Raw genomic sequence first — 15,802 nt, forward strand, 5'->3', positions numbered from 1 at the left:
TAGGACTACAGGCACCACCATGCCTGGCTAATTTTGTGTATTTTTTGTAGAGACGGGATTTTGCCATGTTGCCCAGACTGGTCTCGAACTTCTGGGCTCAAGTGATCCTTCCACCTTGGTCTCCCAAAGTACTAGGATAAAAGGTGTGAGCCGCCACACCCAGCCCTACAAATATATTTTGAAGATAAGAATTAAGCTCATTAAAAGGATGCCAGCATAGAATTTTCAGAGTGGTCCTTTAATCCCCAAATTTTGACGAGTTGTATTCTGCACCTTCATGGAGAATCTAGGTCATAACTCATGGGCAGCAAGAGGGGCATGTTCTGCTGCAGGTCCTCCCTCTAAGGCTCCTTCCCAGAGGAGAAAATGGTCTTAAATATGCCCTAGGTTTGTTCCACACCCTAGTTTTGTTTTACAGGGAACTGGGTCATCACATGGTTAGCTCAGCCTCAGCTATATCATTTTAGCAGGGATCTGAGATTTGAAATCTTAAGAACCTCCACTTATCTTTTATGAGCTCAAAACATTTCTGCCCTGCAAAAGATTTGAATAGCCATTTCTCAAAAGAAGACACACAAATGGCAAACAGACATATGAAAAGGTGCTCAGCATCATTGATCATCAGAGAAAGGCAAATCAAAATTACAATGAGATATCATCTCACCCCAGTTAAAATGGCTTACATCCAAAAGACAGGCAATAACAAATACTGGTGAGGATGTGGAGAAAAGGGAACCCTCGTACACTGGGGTAGGAATGTAAATTAGTATAACCACTATGGAGAACAGTTTGGAGGTTCCTCAAAACACTAAAAATTGAGCTACCATATGATCCAGCAATCCCACTGCTGGGTACACACCCAAAAGAAAGGAAATCAGTATATCAAAGAGATACCTGGACCCTTATGTTTGTTGCAGCACTGTTTACAATAGCTAAGATTTGAAAGCAACCTAAGTGTCCATGAATAGAGGAATGGATAAAGAAAATGTGATACAGGCCAGGTGTGGTGGCTCACTCCTGTAATCCCCAGTACTTTGGGAAGCCAAGGCTAGTGGATCACTTAAGGTCAGGAGTTCGAGACCAGCCTGGCCAACATGGTGAAACCCCGTCTCTACTGAAAATACAAAAATCAGCTGGCATGGTAGTGCCTGCCTGGAATCCCAGCTACTCAGGAGGCTGAGGCGGAGAATTGCTTGAACCTGGGAGGCAGAGGTTGCAGTGAGCTGAGATCACACCACTGCACTCCAACTTGGGTGACAGAGTTGTCGACACTCTGTCTCAAAAAAAAAAAAAAGAAAAAAGAAAATGTAACACATATACACAATGGAGTACTATTTGGCCATGAAAAGAATGAGATCCTGTCATTTGCAACAACATGGATGGAACTGTAGATCATGTTAAGTGAAACAAGCCAGGCACAGAAAGACAAACATCACATGTTCTCACTTATTTGTGGAATCTAAAAATCAAAACGATTGAACTCATGAACATAAAGAGTAGAAGGATAGTTAGCAGAGGCTAGGAAGGGTAGTGTGAGCTGGCAGGGAGGTGGGGATGGTTAATGGGTACAAAAAACACAGAAAGAATGAATAAGACCTACTATCTGATAGAACCACATGGTGGCTATAGTCAATAATAACTTAATTGCACATTTTAAAATAACTTAAAGAGTGCAATTGGGTTGTTTGTAATTGAAAGGATAAATGCTTGGGGGAGTGGATACCCCATTCTCCATGATGTGCTTATTTCACACTGCATGCCTGGACCAAAATAGCTCATGTACCCCATAAATATATACACCTACTATGTGCCCACAAAAAATAAAATTAATAAAAGATTTCTGCCATGGAGTTGAGTACTTTTCCGCTGCTTCTGGAAAAGGGCCAGTATTGCTGATGTACTGGCGTGTTGCTTTGTGTCTTTTTAGGGGCCACAGAGGGTGGAGGATGGCTTCTGCTTTTTGGGGGGGCAGAGAGTAGGGGATGACTTCTGCATTTTCAGAACGATTTTCTTGAGGAAAAACTCTTTCTTCCTCCTCCAGCAAGTACAGCATCTCCCACTGGGAGCCACCACACTGTTTCGAGACTGGGGGCCTGGGATTTCTTGGCAATGGTGTAGATGGTGGTGAAGGTGAGGTGGCCGCTTCAAGGTTTGAAGCTCAATTATTGAGGCTGAACCAAAGAGTTGAAGACTGGAGCTCTCTCGAATGCCTGGTTTGGAGATGTCTGGGATTCGCTTCTCCTAATGATCTTGCTTCTCTCGCGAAAACTGCAGATTTCTTCATCCTCCTGTTGAACATTCTTGGGGAGCCGCGGCCGACGCGCCTCGCACTGATGGCCACTAGGGGGAGCCCCGCGCGCTTCCCCCTTCCCCTTGTGTTCCAGGGCGCACCTCAAAACGCTGACGTTCACCTTCGTCCCTCTGGCGGCGCCCGAGGGGCCCTCGCAGAAGATGAGGTGCCTTTCCAGCCAGGCTTCTCGCGTGCAGGGCGTGAGAACAGTGCACCCCCGTCCTACCAAGCAGTCTCTTCCTCTTCATTTGCATCGCGTCCGTAGTCTTATTTTTCAGTGAACTGGAGAACAGAAAATTTTAAAATAGATTTTTCTAATATTCCAGAAGGTCAAACACCTTTCTGCAAAATATCTAGCATACTAAAGGGGAAGTAATTTTACATGTCTGGAAGGTACCATGTTTGCATTAGAAAGGAGCTCTTCTATTGTACTAAAGACTCCAACAAACCTCTTGAACTCTTAAGCCTGAATTGAAAATGTGTCAATGTTTTCAGAATATCTGAGGCCTAGAAGCTAGAGCCTCAGTTCCCTCCCCTGCCATTTGTAGAAGCCTTATAGGGGATATCTGGGGTCTTTGAAGAAAAACACTTTCTAAGTAGGCTATTTTGCTTTGCTTGTTCATACAAAAGACAGTGGTTCTGAAAGTGAGGGATGCCATTGTGAGGGAAGCTATTCAACATTAAGAATGGCCAATATCTTTGGGTTTTTTTTGTTTTTTTTTTTTTGTCTTTTGAGAGGGGGTCTTGCTGTGTTTGTTGCCCAGGCTGGAGGGCAGTGATGTGATCATAGCTCACTGCAGCCTCGAACTCCTGGGCACCACTACACCCAGCTAACTTTTTTATTTTTTGTAGACACAAGGTCTCACTATGTGCTCCAGGCTGGTCTCGAACTCCTGGCCTCAAGAGATCCTTCCACTTTGACCTTCCAAAGCACTGGGATTACAGCCATAAGCCACAGCATCTGATCACCAATATCTTTTTTTTTTTTTGAGACAGGGTCTCACTCTGTCACCTAGGCTGGAGTGCAGTGGCATGATCACTGCTCACTTCAGCCTCTACCTCCCAGGCTCAGGTGGTCCTCCCACCTCAGCCTCCCAAGTAGCTGGGACTGCAGGCACACACCACGATGCCCAGTTAGTTTTTTTGTAGAGACAGGGTTTTGCTGTGTTGCCCAGGCTGGTCTCGAACTCCTGGGCTCAAGCAATCTGTCCACCTCAGCCTCCCAAAGTGCTGGGATTACAGGCGTGAGCCACTATGCCTGGCTGTATCTTTATATGTGATATATAATCAGGTGGGAGAACTCAACATAGAATTCTTTAAAAGGATGGATTGGATATTAACATAACTACTGCTAAGTGGATCTAGATCTAACACCCATTTTTCATTCCATTTCTGATGATAAAACACTTAAGAAAGACAAGACATTGGATGTTAAGTCTGTCAATTTATTTTGCCTCTGCCTCTATCCTAAAATTTTTTCAGAGGGGTAAATGCAAGGGACTTATTTTAAATTGAGTACAAGAAAGAACTATTTTAGTAAAGTTGCCTGAAGATCTGCTCCTCGGTGGAATAAAACAGGAAGGAGAGAATTCTGATAAGCTCTTTCATCATGACTATGTTGGAATGTCTCATCCCTCTGTCAGTTGCTTTGGCTTGAGCTTCTGATTCAGAGAGCATGAAAGGGTGAAACTAAGGAGGAAATTCTTTTCACAGAGAAGCTCAGAGCCGAACCAATCCTTGGCTGTAGAGAAGGAGGAGCTTTCAGAGTTTGCTGGTTCCAAGCTTTTTTCTGTTACTTAAATTTAAAGCTGGAACAGAAGGTCAAAAAACAGGAAGGAAAACCATATCGAGATATCAAGTCATGGTATTCTTTTTCATTCTTACAGAAAAGAATTCACAAGAGACTTGAGGAAGCTTGTTTAATTTTTATTTTGTTTTGTTTATTTATTTATTTTAAGATGGCGTCTCACCCTGTTGCCCGGGCTGGTCTCAAACTTCTGGGCTGAAGTGATCTGCCCACTTCGGCCTCCCAAATTGCTGTGATTACAGGCGTGAGCCACTGCGCTTGGCCAATTTTTTTTTTTTTTTTTTTTTTTTGCGACAAGGTCTTGCTGTGGAGTGCAGTGGCATGCTCACAGCTTACTGCAGCCTTGACCTCCCAGCCTCAAGCAGTCCTTCCACCTCAGCCTCCTTAGTAGCTGGGACTACAGGCATCACTGGGACTACAGGCGCCACCACCATGTCCAGCTAATTTTCGTACTGTTTGTAGAGACAGGGTTTCACTGTGTTTCTCAGGCTGGTCTCAAACTCCTTGGCTCAAGCAATTTGAGGAAGCTTTTCATTAGATTCTAAAAATACATATTTGAAATTGAATGACATAGGGTTGACACTAGTCTGAGAATTAGGAAAATGTGATATGCGTGTTAGTTCTGGTGCAAACCAGAGAGCCCGTTAACCTCCCTGGGACTGGGTTTCCTCCTCTGCACAGCAAGGCTCCCCTTACGTCTCCATGGGAGACAGGAATCACATTACCAGCATGTTTTCCTCTCCCCTTTGGCTGCCAGGAAACTCAAGAGTCAAATTCAAGGCTTTATTGAAGGAACTCTGCAGGACCCAGGACGTGATATCTTGATACTGTTTTTCTTCCTGGTTTTTGACCTGTTCCAGCTTGCGTTTTCCCTGATTATAGCATTTTATTATTTTTCATATTTAGTATGTAGTACACATTTTTACACTACACTTCTAATCCTTTGTGTAATGATTATGGTAGAAATAAATGGTGAAATGAGGAGGTCACACTTAGATGAGTTTCAGGGGTCCTTCCAGTCCCAATTTTCCAGGATTCTTAAGGGGAAGAAGTAATTTTACATGTCTGGAAGGCTCCAGGTTTGCACAGAAGGGAACTCTCCTATCGAGAGTCCTGAGGACTTCAGCAAACCTCCAGGGAGGCCTGTCCAGGATGTTCTCCTACGTCTGTAAAGGAGTGAGCACTTTGTGCTAGTTTAGGGAAAGACAGCTTTTCTGTTGGGATTTTAGACTTACCCTGCTTGAAATTGGTGGAGAAATACCTGTCTGGGATGGGGCTCAATAATCTGCAGCTGTATTAGGAAATGCAAGTAGTTTTGATGTGGGTGGTTTCAAGACACATTTGGAAAATGTGAGGGAAATGTGTATGTGCATTTGCTGAGCGGGGGACTGGTGAAGGATCACCAATCCGTTTATTCCTAATGCTTATCTCAGCTTTTTACTGTGCGGAGTACCTTGATAAGGCTTGGGTTATTTTATGAGTGTTTGTATATAAATTGATAGTGTCCATCAGATCATGTATATTTAGAGGCATGCTCCTACTTTGAGTAAATGGAAAGCTTTAGAGATATACACTAAATAAACATCAGTTACTAATTAAAAACTCCCTCATCACTTTACCAAAGGACCCACCATGGGTTCCATTAAATGTCTATTTATGATTTGTTTTGACAAAGATTTTTCCAAGAACACCTCTGTTCTGTAAAGCAGAAGAGCTACGTAGATGTTCCAGAGTTGCTTGGTGTAGATTTGGTTCTGATTTGTGCCATGAAGTCCAATAACAAACTAGAGGCACACATTTCAAAGTCAGTGATAACAGTTTGAGTTATGATCATCTATTCCTGAACGTAAAGTCTGGAGCCTTCTGGAATCCTTAAAAATGGAATGATTTGTTCCTTTCCCCTCTAACCAGATTTTATTCATACCTGGCTATAAATAGCTTCTGTTTTGAGTTTTCACTGGTCAGACTCTGCTGTTTTAGTGCCATCCTGTTAGCTTCCTTGAACAAGGTAATGCCACCTAACATGTTTTTTTCAGACTTCCAGGACAATGATCAGGGGGACTCCTCCATGCCACACTGGGAGGTATGAAGGCGTAGGCTTTAGGGCAACCCCTCTGAGAAAGGATGGCAGGTGTAGGAGCCCATTGATCCTTTCTATCAGGGATGGATTTGCTTTCTGTGGGTGTCACCTTCAGGGGCCTGTGTTCCCACTCATCACAGGAGCTCACATTTACTCAGTGGGGCCAGAGTGTTCTTCATACACGGTGATTTTACTCCTCACCATAACCTCTGTGGTGCACACTAACGTGACCACCATTTTGCAGATGAGAACATGGAGGCTTGCGGGGGAGGTAACTTCCCCTGGGTTCCATGCTGAATCAGAGGTCAAGCTCAGCACACAGCACAGGACCAAGTCTGCTGGCTCCTGAGCTCACGTCCTTACCTACAACTCTGAATCACCCCACAGCAGAGTCAGCAAGCTGGCCTGGCATGTGAAGAAGCAAGCCTGGGTGTCTCCTGGCTGCCAGTGCCATCCCTGCCCCGGGACCCTAATCCACAGTTTGATTCTGGTCCTTTTGCCCTCTGTCCCTCACCAGAACCCTGATATTTCCAGATGAAAACACGAGTATAGCTTATTTCCACAACTCACCTGGGCCCAGCAATCAAGATCTGTAGCTACAGGGAAATATTGAGTTGATTATGAGTTATATAGGTCAAAATGAGTAGCTTGCTTGAGTGAACCAGGTAATTCGTGCCATACTTTTCTCTTTGGGAAGACCTGTACCAACAGTAACCTCTGCTAAACACTTTTGCTTTTTTAAATTTGCAGGTACTTTTTTGGGGCTGTCTTTGGCTACCTGTCTGTTGAGAGTTTGTTTTCTTTACAGTCCATCTACCTGGGTTGATTTGTCTCATTTGGGAATGAGAAATTTTATTTTAATGCATTAAGTAATAGTATTGAGTGGCCAACAAATGTGAAGTTTGAAAAGCTCAAATGAAAAAAAAAGTGTGATAGAAACACAGGGTTGGGGGCCAGGTGCAGTGGCTCAAACCTGTATTTCCAGCACTGTGGGAGGCCAAGACAGGAGGATCCCTTGAGCTCAGGAGTTTGAGACCCCTGGGCAACATGGCAAGACCCCAAGACCCCATCCTTACAAAAAAAATGTAAAAATCAGCCAGGTATGATGGCCTGCACTTGTAATCCCAGCTACTTGGGAGGCTGAGGTGGGAGGATTGCTTGAGCCCGGGAGGTTGAGGCTGCAGTGAGCTGTGATTGATCTACTGGACTCCAGCCTGGGTGACAGAGCAAGACCCTATCTTAAAAAAAAAGAAGAAGAAGAAGAACACAGGTTGGAATTTGAGGGGGCCCATTAAATAGGATGCTCTTTTCTGCCTTAGTTTTGAATTAATTGAGACGATAAAATAATAAGGCATGGGGATTAGAGCATCCCCTTTCCTTTTTTTCTTTTTCTTTTCTTTTTTCTTTTTTACTTTTTGCTCTTGTTGGCCAGGCTGGAGTGCAATGGCGCAATCTTGGCTCACCACAACCTCCGCCTCGCGGGTTCAAGCAATTCTCCTGCCTCAGCCTCCCCAGTAGCTGGGGTTACAGGCATACGCCACCATGCCTGGCTAATTTTGTATTTTCAGTAGAGACAGGGTTTCTCCATGTTGGTCAGGCTGGTCTCGAACTCCCCACCTCAGGTAATCCGCCCGCCTCGGCCTCCCAAAGTGCTGGGAATACAGGCATGAGCCACCAGGCCCGGCAGCATCCCCTTTCTTATTGATAAAGCAGATCTTGGAGAATGGGAGATCCTGAGTGGGGTTCCTAATGCTAGCCTTCAACATCAGGCTGAGGCTCACCTTGTCCTCAAGTAATGGGCAGTGCTGGCCTGAGGGGTAGCCTCCTCTGTCCAAGGCTCAGCTTATCCTTGGAAGGCTTAGCACATGGAGGAGCTGCTCCAGGCTAAGAGGGAGGGACTGGGCTACTCTGTAGGGGTTGTTCTTCCAGTTTCTTCAATCAGATGAGCCACACTGTCACTCTAGTGTTGAAAGGAGGGAAGGGACAGAGGTGGCCAGGAGTGTGACCCTAAAAGAGGCAGAGGAGACCTCAGAGAAAGAGAAGAAGCATTTTTCTAACCAGAGAGAGAAGGATAGGGGCCTCAGTTCTCCCTCTCTGGGAATTAATTTGAGATTTACATTTAGTGTCTATAAACATGTCAGCAGATATATAAACTTATTTGCTTTTGTTTTGTTTCCATTTTTAGATTCTTGAGTATCAGAACACCACCTTCTTTGGTGGAACCTGTATATCCATGATTGATTACCTCCTCTGGCCCTGGTTTGAGCGGCTGGATGTGTATGGGATACTGGAGTAAGACATTTGACCTCGTGGTGGTAAATTCCCGGAGTCACACTGAGTAACAATGGTTAAGATGGTCTGCATGCCCCCTGTAGACATGTTTCAGGATGTCTGTGAAGCAAATCAGGTTTCTAAACGGCAGTGTGTGCTTCCTTGTTAAAAACACATGTGCTTTTCCACTGCTAACTTCAGACCCACACTTTGCCCGCATTTCTGCAGATAAGACCCCTAGTCCAGGAGCCTCCCACAGACTTCAGAGCCTGCTGTCCTCACCAGTGCCCCCACATGGCCGGTCTGAGAGCAGATGGAGAGTCACAGTCACAGTCACAGTGCCCAACGCCTCCACCTGGTCCTGCTGGGTCCCCAGTGGACACCATATACCTTAGTCATGTCTCATTGCCCGGAGGAATCTTCCCCCAGATAGGAATAACCTTATAAAAAAGATTTGTGTAGTAATATATGCTTGATATTGGAACATACAAACAAAATGGCAGTGACACTATGGAAGTATGGAAGTGCAGGGACATTAAAGGAGAAGAAATAGCTGTGTAAGGCTCCTGGTCAGAACAGTGCTGTGTTACTTCAAAGCTCAGTGAAGTTGGATGTGTGCGGACGTCCACCCCAATCCAAGCCACCCTCATGGTGGGTGCTGGACATTTCTGGCACTTGGAAATCCGGCCCTGCTGAAGCAGAACTGTGTCTGCACCTTCATAACCCGTGGGCTGGAGCCCAGCCAGCCACTGTCTCCCGCACTTCCGACTTCAGCTCTCTTTGTCAGGATATTTAAAACTCAATCTCAAACATAAAATTTACAAAAGGCTGTATCCTCTGAAGACAGAGCATGGAGTCACAGGTTAGGAAACCTCACTTCTAGTCCTGGATTTCCAACAACCCACTCATATTATCTTCAGCTTATTGCCTTATAAACCCCAGAACTACATATCCTGGTCGAGCTTTGAAAGAGCCCTGTCGGCTCCATGATTTCAAGGTTTCATCATTGTTTTATTCATTTAAAAAATGTTTTGGAAATTATTTGTCTTTATTTTTTTGTATCTCCTAAAGTAAAATCTGAGAATGACCCAAGAATATTTGTTTCAGAGGGTTGTCTTTTTGTTGGCAAACAGTAAACCACATGTAAGTTTTTCAAGCTTTCAAATATATATATATTAAAAAACAAAACAAAAAAAATGAAGCACAGACATGTTATTTTCCCAGAGCCATCAGTCCAAAGTATTTCACTGTATTATTAGAAGCAACAACTTCTAAACATTCAACTATTCCAAAAATAAGATTTTCCTCCAGTAAGTTATTCTCACTTGATAATAAGATAACTAAGATAACTCCCCAAATAAACTCATTCTTCATATCTTGCAAATCTAAAAAGCAACGTGCATCCCCTTTCCTGATGCCTCCCCCTGCGCTGTGCTGACGCTTCTTTCCTGTCTTGCAGCTGTGTGAGCCACACGCCAGCCCTGCGGCTCTGGATATCAGCCATGAAGTGGGACCCCACAGTCTGTGCTCTTCTCATGGATAAGAGCATTTTCCAGGGCTTCTTGAATCTCTATTTTCAGAACAATCCTAATGCCTTTGACTTTGGGCTGTGCTGAGTCTCACCGTCCACCCCTTCACAATCCAGAATTCCCCAGCTTGTTGGGAGTTTACATCACGGATTGTCTTGGGAATCAATCCGTCTTTCTTTCTTTTCTTTGAAGTTCCCAATAAAATGAAAACAGGAAATGTATTCTTCCGATAATCATTTGTCTGACTCCTCTAGCCTGTAGCTGCTGCTGCTGCTGCTTTTTTTTTTTTTTTTTTTGAGACAAGATCTTGCTTCGTTACCCAGGCTGGAGTGCAGTGGGACAGTCACGGCTCACTGCAGCCTCGAACTCCTGGGCTCAGTTGATTCTCCCGCCTCAGCCTCCTGAGAAGCTAGGACTACAGGTACGCGTCACCACGCCCAGCTAATTTAAAAAAAAAGTGTTGTTGAGACAGGGTCTCACTATGTTGCTCAGGCTGGTCTCCAACTCCTGGCCGCAAGCCATCCACCCAACGTGGTCTCCAAAGTGTTGAGATTACAGACATGAGCCACCTGACCTGCCTAGCCTGTAGCTTCTAACTATTTTCTAGAAAGTGCCTGGTGCTAATGTCAGAGCACATTTTGGGAGCCTGTGTGCCTCCTAACTCCTTGGCCTTCGGCCTAGTTTGATCTCCAGATTATTGGTACAGATGCTGATGCTGAGGTTCAGGGTCAACCTATGATTGATGCTTGTCACTACAGATTGGCACCCTATGAAGACCTCCCTGGTGAAAGCTTAAGAAGAGAGAGAAGGAAGAAGAAAACACTCAAAGCCCAAATACCTTCCATTTGGCAAATGAATGTCGCTGTCCATGTGGGCGAGTATGAGTGTAATTCTCCAAACTTTGGCCATGGGCCTGGAGACACCGAGGGTCTTGTGACTGGAAAGAATTCCAAAGCAGGAAATGAAACACTGGTTTATCACCCAGGACTAACTACGTCAGAATTTCACTGGTGCTGTCAGGGCTCAGGATGTCTCACAAAATGTTCTATAGCCGGCATCCTGCCTTAAAAAAATACACACGCCCCAAACCCAGCCACAAGCAAAGGTCATTCCGTTGGATTTGCGTCACACTCTCTTCCAATTCATCTCAACAAATGCCTCTGGTTGCCTGTTGTGTACCAAGCCCAGGGGCACACTGGGGATAAAGTTGAAAAAGACATTGGCTCTGTCCCTGGGAGCCCCCATCTCTCCTCTTATCTCGGTTGAGGTTTTAAACCTAGCGCTTTGGAGCTGCTTGTCTGGTGTGGGGATGCTTGTATCCGATGTGGCCCCTCTGCCAGCTTCGCCAGGCAGTACCACCCCACTGAAGACAGCAAAGAGCTGAGGATGGCTGGTGCCAGCAGGTCCCTTGGGCTGGGAGCATCTACTGCCTGTACCATGGGAGGGAGACCAAGTTTGTCCAATGCCGTTTCATCTCAGTGTCTGAGGATCAGCCTGTGATCATTTCAGCTTTGCTCATGCTGGATCCTTTCCCATCCTCCTAGCTGTGCTGAGACACCAGGCAGCAACAGGAGCGATGTTTTGCCTTGTCTGTGCCCCCTAAGGAGCTGTCTGCTGCCTCTGCCTCTGAGACAGCCCAAACCAGCCCTCCTCTCTCCCCACGTCTCAGCCTGGCCCTGCCATCTGCTGGCTCTGGGTGTATTTTCACCCATGTAAATAGTTACCAGGTGTTACTCTGTGCCAGCTGGACAGAAACAAGCCTGCTTGGTGAGATGGCCAGAACTTCCAGAAGAGGCACTGCATGACAGGGGCAGTCTGCCACACCATCTGCTCCGGATGTGGAGCCCTGTTGCCATGGCACCCTAGTTAATGCTGAGTGAGGTCTGTGAATCACCGTTTTCATGGGATCTTTGCTCAAGAAGAGGGGAATCTTCTCCTGTGGCCTCTCATAGGACTTAGGAGATTGATCAGCCTTTTGCCGGTACAAATCCTGCATGCTAGTGAGTGCTTGGCATAAGACCAAAGTTACAACTGATGCAACAGGAAATGGCATGCCTCTGGCTCACCAAAATGAAGGTGTTCTCTTTTGGGGCTCCACACACTAATTTAGAAAGCTTGAAGAACCAGGCATTATAGAATGGAGAAAAGCACTCATGGGGGAGGTTTGCAGCCTGGTGGCCTATAGCCCAGTTTGGGATTTGAGTGCCTCTTGGCCAGACATACTCCCTGCAGTTTACCAGGGTCCTGGTCACCTGCACGTCCTTACACTTCCTCCATCTCACTTCTTTGTCACTCGTCTGACCCACAGAGAAAACTGAGTTGTCAATCTTTGAATAAAACTAGAAGGATGTGGCCTGGAGAAAAGAGGGAAGGAGGTAATTAAATAATGCTCCATGAAGAACTTTTAACATATGCTTCTTAAATAATACATGTGGAAAGGTAATACATATGGGTTAAAAAGACAATAATGTAAAAGAATAGAAAATCTTCCATTATCTTATGTCCTAGAGATAATCACTTTTAGTAATTGGTGTCTACCTTTTTTTCCCTTTTCTTTTAAATAATAGAGATGGGGTCTCGCTATGTTGACCAGGCTGGTCTTGAAGTCTTGGCTTCAAGTGAGCCTCCTATCTCGGCCTCCCAAAGTGCTGGGATTATAGGTCTGAGTCATCATGCCTGGTGGGTGTCTATCTTATAAAAAGCACTAAACTTAAGGATTTAAAGGTGAGAGCCTGTATTAGGCCATTCTCATGGTGCTATAAAGAACTGCCCAAGACTGGGTAATTTATAAAGGAAAGAGGTTTAATTGACTCACAATTCCACATGGCTGGGGAAGCCTCAGGAAACTTTCAATCATGGTGGAAGGGGAAGCAAACATGTCCTTCTGCACAAGGTGGCAGAAGAGAGAAGTACAGAGCCAAAGAGGGAAAAACTCCTTATAAAACCGTTAGATCTCAGGAGAACGAACTCACTGTCATGAGAAAAGCATAGGGAAAACACTCCCACAATCTAATCACCTCCCTTGAGGTCCCTCCCCCAACATGTGGGGATTATAATTCAGATTAAAATTCAAGAAGAGATTTTAGGTGGAGCACAGCCAAACCATATCAGAGCCATTCTCTATCTTTTGCAGATTGGAAAAATAAAAAAATTAGTTTAAACCACAGCATTTAAAAGAAGTCGTTGTCATAGATGATGTTAACATCGAAATGGAGGTTGTGTGGAGTTCCCCTCCTTGGAGGTTCTGAGCTACAGCCTAGCCTGGACTGAGTGCAGTTACAATCTAACATGGCTAGGGGGAGGAGGGAGCATAGTGGGGCGGGGCTTGTGTGGCTGGGACAGCTGGCTATGGTCGTGGTGCTGGTGACTAAATGGTACTTGAAATTTCTTTTAGATCTAAAATTCTGTGATATGGTTTGGATCTGTGACCCCACCAAATTTCGTGTTGAAATGTAATCCGCAATGCTGGTGGGAGGTGATTGGATCATGGGGGTGGATTTCTCATGAATGGTTTAGCACCATTCTCTTGGTGCTGTTCTGATGATAGTGAGTGAGTTCTCATGAGTTCTGGTTGTTTAAAAGCGTGCAGCATCTCCCTGACCCCTCTTGCTCCAGCTCCCACCATGGGAGATACCTCGCTCCCCCTTTGCCTTTTGCCATGAGAGGAAGCTTCCTGAGGGCTCTCCAGAAGCAGAATCTACTACACTTCTCATACAGCCTGCAGAACCATGAGCCAATTAAACCTCTTTTTAAAAACACTTTTAAGTTCAGAGGTACGTGTGCAGGATGTGCAGGTTCGTTCCACAGGTAAACATGCATCATGGGGTTTGTTATACAGATTATTTCATCACCTAGATATTAAGTCTAGTATCCATTAGTTATTTTTCCTGATCCTCTCCCTCCTCCCAGCCTGCACCCTCTGATAGGCCTCAGTGTGTGTTGTTACCCTCCACATGTCCATGTGTTCTCATCATTTAGCTCCCACTTATAAGTGAGAACATGCAGTTTTTGTAAACCTGTTTTCTTTATCAATTACCTAGTCTCAGGTGTTTCTTTTTAGCGTGTAAGAACAGACTAATACAGAAAATTGTACATACTGAGGAGTGGGGCATTGCTGTAAAGATGCCTGGAAATGTGCAAGTGACTTTGGAACTGGGTAATGGGCAGAGGTTGGAAGAGTGTGGAGGGCTCCAAAGAAGATAGGAAGATGAAGGAAAGTTTAGAATTTCCTAGAGACTGGTTGTATTGTTGTGACCAAAATGCCAGTAGTGATATGGACAGTGAAGGCCAAGCTGAGGAGGTGATGGAAATGAGGAACTTACTGGGAACTGGAGCAAAGGTCACTTTTGTTATGCTTTAGCAAAGAACTTGGCTGCATTGTGCTCCTGGCCTAGGGACCTGTGGCACTTTGAACTTGAGAGTGATGATTTTAGGGTATCTGGCAGAAAAAATTTCTAAGCAGCAAAGCATTCAAGATGTGCCCTGGCTGCTTTCAACAACCTATGCTCATATTTGTGAGCAAAGAAACGATGTTAAGTTGGAACTTATATTTACAGGGGAAGCAGAGCATAAAAGTTTGGAGAATTTGCAGCCAGCTTTGTGGTAGAAAAGAAGAGCCCATTTTCAGGGAAGGAATTCAAGCAGGCTGCAGAAATTTGCATAAGTAAAAAGGAGCCAAGTGCTAATGGCCAAGAAAATGGGGAAAAGGCCTTGAAGGCATTTCAGAAACCTTTTTGGCAGCCCCTCCCATCACAGACTCAGAGGCCTAGGAGGACAGAATGACTCTGAGAATTAAAGTAGATTTAATCTAAATCATAAAGTACAAGCTAGAGCAATCCCTCCAGTGCTGCAGAAACTGCCTGCATGTGGCTCCCACATTGTTCCTTGGAGCTTTGGTGGTGGGGGGGCGGTGGTGGGGGCAGGTGTTATGTTTCTTGGTTTCTCACCTTCAGGTCTCCTTACCCATGTTTCCTCTGTCAGAGTCATTGGCCTTGATGGAGGGGAGACTAGGTTACTCTGAGTTGAGAACCAAGCTTGACTGCCCTGTGATTTATATCAGCCTAGCTTAGTTTGTTGTCTGAAGTCTTCACAAATAACCAAATATCCAGTCCAATGCAGTTCTCAATGAGTAGTCTCCAGTTCCCATCCCCCACCACACACACACACCGAACACTGTGCCCACCTGGGAGATCCATTTCCATTTATCTTCTTTGAGTGCCTGGAAGGCTGAACATTTGATCTTTTCAAACATTTTGCTCTCATCTGGCCTGTTAGCGCTCTTGAGCCTTTGAAAATGACATTTCCTCTACATACTATTTTTCCTCAGAGCAGCCCTCTGTTTTTTTTTTTCCAACCAGTCTTTTCTCTTGCAAAGTTCAGATCAAAATTCTTCTTTATGTAAAGAGAAGTGGTGTGCCATAGGGGTTACAAACAGGGCTTCAAGGTTAGCACTGGGATCAAATTCTGGCTTTGCAACTTAACTTTCTTGAGTAAGTTGCTTCAGCTCTATTAGCCTCAGTTTCTTATCTGTAAAATGGGATGGCTAAGTACCTATTTCATAGGGCTGTTGTATAATGATGGTCTCATCTATGCAAGGGCTTAGTACCAGCTGGGTGAAACTCAGTGAATGGCAGGCAACCCTATTATGACGAGGCTTCTGCCAATGATCAGACTTGAACCCTGTGCTCTTCCCCCCATCACTTTGTGGAACTAGATGTCCTACATTGCACATGGCTTGATTCATGGTTTGGAGTTGTTTTCTGGTTGTTTCCTGTGTGCAGGTTTAATCTCAACCTGTGATCCCTTGAAAGCTGCGATTTTATCCG

The 15,802-nt window shown here is 45.0% G+C and overlaps 1 protein-coding gene across 1 annotated transcript in view; it reads left to right on the forward strand.

The window, feature by feature from the left end:
* The window catches only part of GSTO2 (glutathione S-transferase omega 2), a 30,552-nt gene extending 20,354 nt beyond the window's left edge, over positions 1–10,198 (forward strand). Inside the window, exons 6-7 of the mRNA XM_054435946.2 lie at positions 8,363–8,469; positions 9,908–10,198. Of these exons, the coding sequence (XP_054291921.1) occupies positions 8,363–8,469; positions 9,908–10,064 (264 nt within the window). The 3' untranslated portion in view covers positions 10,065–10,198. The remainder of the gene's footprint in view (positions 1–8,362; positions 8,470–9,907) is intronic.
* The last annotated feature ends 5,604 nt before the right edge of the window (positions 10,199–15,802 follow it).

The sequence above is a fragment of the Pongo pygmaeus genome, chromosome 8 (assembly GCF_028885625.2).
Source record: "Pongo pygmaeus isolate AG05252 chromosome 8, NHGRI_mPonPyg2-v2.0_pri, whole genome shotgun sequence".
In the NCBI taxonomy this organism is placed as follows: domain Eukaryota; kingdom Metazoa; phylum Chordata; class Mammalia; order Primates; family Hominidae; genus Pongo; species Pongo pygmaeus.